Genomic DNA, 4,889 nt, shown 5'->3' with positions numbered 1-4,889 from the left:
GTTAACTTGAGATTCATAATGGTGCTATTTTTTAGGTGTGTTATGAGCAAGAGAATTAAACTTCAAAGTAACAGTCTCTGGCACACAGCCAAGTGTAGTGGATAGCCATCTCAGCATTGGCCTGGAAGTTCCAACCCCCATTGAGGCTTCGGTAATGATCATGCCCACAAGGCGGGGCAGAGGAGGGAGTGGAAGACCGAGGATCAGGAGGAGGTAGCTCTCTTGGTCCGGGACCCTGGGCACTGGAGGTAGACTGAGCAGAGTTCTCCAGAGAACACCGCCGGACTGCGCTATACCTTTGCCAGACCCTGCAACCTACCCCTTTATTTGTAAGTTAGCCCACAAAATAAACCTCCCTTTTAACTACGTGGAGTGGCCTTAATAATTTCACCAATAGCCAAGTCCATCCTAGCTGGTGGTGTTCAGGTCCAATTGTGTGCAGCCCCAGCCAGAATAAGCCTGTGCCATGTCCATCCTGAGTAGGGATGGCTCTCATCACTGAAGCCTCACCCTGAAGAGCCACACCCAGGCACTAGCCAATCTACTCAAGCAAGCAGAGAGGGCAGGAGCCAGGGCAGGGCATATAAAGTAGAGCAGGAACAGTTGTTGCTTATATTTGCTCTCGATACTCTTGTGTTGACTAGCAACCTCAGAAACAGACACCATGGTGCACCTGACTGATGCTGAGAAGGCTCTGGTCACCGGCCTGTGGGGAAAGGTGAAACCTGAAGAAATTGGTGCTGAGTCCCTGGGCAGGTTGGTATTCAGGTTACAAGACAACTCATAAGTGGAAGTTGGGTGCATGGAGATGGAGGTCTGCTGACCACGGGCAATAACTTCCAGCATCCTCTGTCTGTTCTCTCCTTCCTAGGCTGCTGACAGTCTACCCTTGGACCCAGAGGTTCTTTGACAGCTTTGGAGACCTTTCCTCTGCCTCTGCTATCATGAGTAACCCCAAGGTGAAGGGCCATGGCAAGAAGGTGATCGACTCCTTTGGTGAAGGCCTGAAACACCTGGACAACCTCAAGGGCACCTTTGCCAGCCTGAGTGAGCTCCACTGTGACAAACTGCATGTGGATCCCGAGAACTTCAAGGTGAGTCTGATGGGTCTGCCCATGTTTCCTTCTTCTAGTTTCTGTGCTTATCTTCCTGCCAGAAGGAGAGGGGAAGGAAGAGATTCTAGGGAGCAGTTTAGATGGAAGGTGTCTGCTTGTTCCCCCATGGAGTGCTGAGGAGAGTGGTCATTTCACCCTCCACTCCCAGTCATCATGTCCTCTCACTTTGTCCTTCTATGTTGTGTTTTCCTTTTTCTCCAGTAAACTGTAATTTTCAGTTGTAGTTTTAAAATGTATTTCTTTTTTGTCTACTTTTTTTGGTTTCTTTATTTTGTTTTCTTTCAAGTATTTCCTGGTAATTTGCTTTGAGAACAAGGAAGATAAGCGATTCCCTGCTTCTTTGCACAGGTCTAAAGAATAACAGAGATAATTGGCTTTCTGGCTAGGACATAGGATAGAATATGTTTTGCATATAAATTCTACTTGTCATAGAAGAATTCTTATCAAAATCTCCCAGTAAGATTCAGCTGTCATTCTGCCTGTGTTTTAAGGTTAGAACCGAAAGTGCCATTTGAAATGAGCCTGAAGTGTCTGGTGTTTTCTCTACTATCGTGTTGACGCCTATTCCATCTTCCCACAGCTCCTGGGCAATATGATCGTGATTGTGCTGTCCCATCACCTGGGCAAGGATTTCACCCCCGCTGCACAAGCTGCCTATCAGAAGGTGGTGGCTGGTGTGGCCACTGCCCTGGCTCACAAGTACCACTAAACCCATGTTCCTGCTCTTGTTTATGCACAAAGCTTACTTTTCTCCAGAGAAAAACTGTCATTTGTGGGGAAAATGATGAAAATTTTTGGGCTTCTACTTTCTCTCTATTAAAAGATACGTACTTTCGTTGCAATGGTGTGTTTTAATTGTGTTTCTTGGAAGGATTAATGTGAAACATTTAAGATATGAAATAACTGGGATATGCTGGAGGAAAGAAAGGGAGGGTGAAAGTCATGTCATTCTATTTTAATTAAATTGATTAAAAATTAAATATAAAAATAAATGGGTATTCAGAAAACAGTTATCCGATTTGACTTTGAGCTAATAAACTGGTATCTGGTGCTTCCTGATAGGTGATGAGATGGTAAACAGCTACTCTATGGGAATTCTCTGATGCCCATTCCTTATCATTCAGAGAAGAATTCAAGGGTTTAATTTACAGCATAGGTTTTCACTATGTTTTATTGTAAAAAATCTTTTTTCTGGTTGTTCTCACAGATGTCTTTTGTCTTTCCACATACTTTCTGGAACCTCAGAGACTTCACTATAATCATTTTTCCTGCCTTAAATTCCTACTACTCTTAAAAGTTTTCTTCCCTCCATGCTTTTCTACACACATTTTTTCATCCTCTCCTGTCCTCTTTTTATGTTAGACAATCCCACAGTGTTACAGAAATATGCTGGAAACATGAAAAGCAGGAGTTCTTGAGCCCTTGTCCCCTCCTCTACCATTAGCAATGGTCGTGGATCTTCACATACTCACATCTTGCACAGGAGGTCAGGAGGTGTTAATATGGGGTAAATCCAGGACTAGGGAGAACATGAGAAGCAACATTTTGTTCCTTGATAGTCATTGCTGATTTAGGGAGCTTTCATGAGTTCACAGCAAACAGAATTACATTCTCTTCCAATGTGTCTTCCTTGAATATCCATGAAAGCATTGGAAATTGACACCTCTCTGAACTTTTTTTTTCTGGCTTTGTAAGTGTTCATGCTACTATTGGCAATACCACATACTTGAATCTTCCACCCTCGTCTATTACCTTTTAGGATATGTTAAATTCTGGAATTGAAATGTAAGTTTCAAATGTTCCTTATCCTTTATTCTACTACAAGTCTGGCAGTACTGTTAGACTAATATATATGATCTATGATGAATAATTAGAGACAAATTATGAGATTACAGAATGAAGCCATCAAAATGAAATCAAATTTAACTGTTGCCTAAAACTATAAAATGAACCAAAACATTAAGATGGAAAAGTGCAAAATATCTAGAGTAAAGTGTAGAGCAAAGTTTATTAAGATTGTCTGTGAGCTAGATTTGTAGTGCATGCCTGTGATCCCAGCACTCAAGAAGCTGAGTCATGATCATGATTCTGATGCCCACCTAGGATACATAGTGAGGGCTTGTCTTAGCACACACACAACAAAAACACTACATCTTTTACATTTACCATGGACAAGATAACAAAAGCATGGGCAAGAGAAACAAAAAGGAACAAGGAAAACAAGATGGGAATAATAAAGTTTCTGCATAGCATAGAAAATAATCAAGAAAATGAAAATCAATTCATATAATTGGAGAAAATACCTGTGAGCTAATTCCAATTACAGATTAACATGCAAAGTATATAAGAAACTCTTTTAATTCACTAGGAAGAACATGGAAAAAGGAATGAAACAGATATTTTTTTCAAAAGAAGTCACACAGAATTCCAACACATATAGGCAAAGAAACTCAATATCAGGGAAAGGTAAGTAAAAAAAAAAAAAAAAGGAGGTATCACTTTATTCTTTTAGAACAACTGTTGTCAAAGAGGCAAAGGACATGTGTTGGAGTATATGTGAATCCATACATATGTTTGTGTGTGTGTGTGTGTGTGTGTGTGTGTGTGTGTGTGTTGTGTGTGTGTGCGTATGTGTGTGTGTGTATGTGTGTGTGTATGTGTGTGTGTGTTGTATAGACATACTAGCAGTTAGCAGTTATAAAGTTGGTATCCTCGCAAGGTGTTTTTGTAGATAAGAGATTCCTGAGTCTTTGCTCATAGCACATGCAGTGACTGTTCATAGACATGGTGAGACATTTAGGTTTTGCATGAGTTTTACTGGAGGTCAGTAGCATGCATACAGACTATTAGACTCTAGTCTATTGCATAAAAATGACCTGGGAAAGTGGAACATCTTTAGTTTACATCTAAGTGCCTTAAGGGTTACCCCAGTTAAGAATTTACTCTAAACCAAAACCAAAACAAAAACAAAACCAGCCATCAAACTCTGAATGTTCCTTCACATGTAGCAGACCATTAGTTCTTCTCCTCACAGTGAGCCATCCATCTACATCAAGTCAATGAGGATAGTGACTAGCTGAACAGTAAGCGGTCAAATGTGTTCCTATTATGAGAGTTAAGCTGATTTATAAAACTTGGACCTCTATGATCACATATCTGCTAATATGAAAACCATATTCACCTGTTCTGGAAGTGATGTCTTCTTGTTTTATATGGAACTGAAGATTTTCACAACCTACCCACTAATTGATACAAATGAACTTTCTAACTTGCCAAAACCACAACAAACAAACAACAAACCCTTCACACAGCAGTTAGACTCATGCCCACTTTTTTCAGTTTGGAAGACTACTAACAAATACAGATTATAAGAGGCAGTTAGATGTCATTTAAAGCTGTTCCTGTAGTCTTAAACATTTTATAATGTATCATCTTTTGTTTTCTGTTAATTGTTAGTTCTTAGTGCTTAGGCTGGTTTAATCAGAATCTCAATCTCTATATCTATCTATCTATCTATCTATCTATCTATCTATCTATCTATCTCATAGGTATATACACTTCAGAAACCAGGAACCCAGGCAAGATGTATTTTAATTGATATAGCGACTTCACTGCTAGTTTCCTTATCAGCAAAGACAGTCCTGTCCTCAAAGTGGTGATGTGTTGATATGAAAGCACTACTCACTGCTGCTTCATCCTGACAGAACCTGTTCATTCAGTACCTAGAGTGCTTGAGGGAATAAAGGGGAGAAAGCTGAAACAGACCAGCCAGCC

The 4,889-nt window shown here is 40.3% G+C and overlaps 1 protein-coding gene across 1 annotated transcript; it reads left to right on the top strand.

Annotated features, from left to right (window-relative positions):
- The first annotated feature begins 609 nt into the window (after positions 1 to 609).
- On the top strand, positions 610 to 1,957 carry LOC118589699 (hemoglobin subunit beta-like). Its single transcript, XM_036197204.1, has 3 exons — positions 610 to 756; positions 872 to 1,094; positions 1,696 to 1,957. Exons 1-3 carry the CDS (start codon positions 665 to 667, stop codon positions 1,822 to 1,824), a joined length of 444 nt encoding a protein of 147 aa, XP_036053097.1. The 5' UTR covers positions 610 to 664; the 3' UTR covers positions 1,825 to 1,957.
- The last annotated feature ends 2,932 nt before the right edge of the window (positions 1,958 to 4,889 follow it).

The sequence above is a fragment of the Onychomys torridus genome, chromosome 1, assembly GCF_903995425.1.
Source record: "Onychomys torridus chromosome 1, mOncTor1.1, whole genome shotgun sequence".
NCBI lineage: Eukaryota > Metazoa > Chordata > Mammalia > Rodentia > Cricetidae > Onychomys > Onychomys torridus.
Note: the sequence above shows the minus strand (reverse complement) of the source record. Positions and strands in the feature narration are given on the sequence as shown.

What these genes read in the sequence shown, in the direction of transcription:
- LOC118589699 (XM_036197204.1), top strand. Translation starts at nt 665, where the DNA reads ATGGTGCACCTGACTGATGCTGAGAAGGCTCTGGTCACCGGCCTGTGG. An exon ending in GGTGCTGAGTCCCTGGGCAG is followed by an intron (nt 757 to 871) that starts GTTGGTATTCAG and finishes TCTCCTTCCTAG; the next exon opens with GCTGCTGACAGTCTACCCTT. An exon ending in TGGATCCCGAGAACTTCAAG is followed by an intron (nt 1,095 to 1,695) that starts GTGAGTCTGATG and finishes ATCTTCCCACAG; the next exon opens with CTCCTGGGCAATATGATCGT.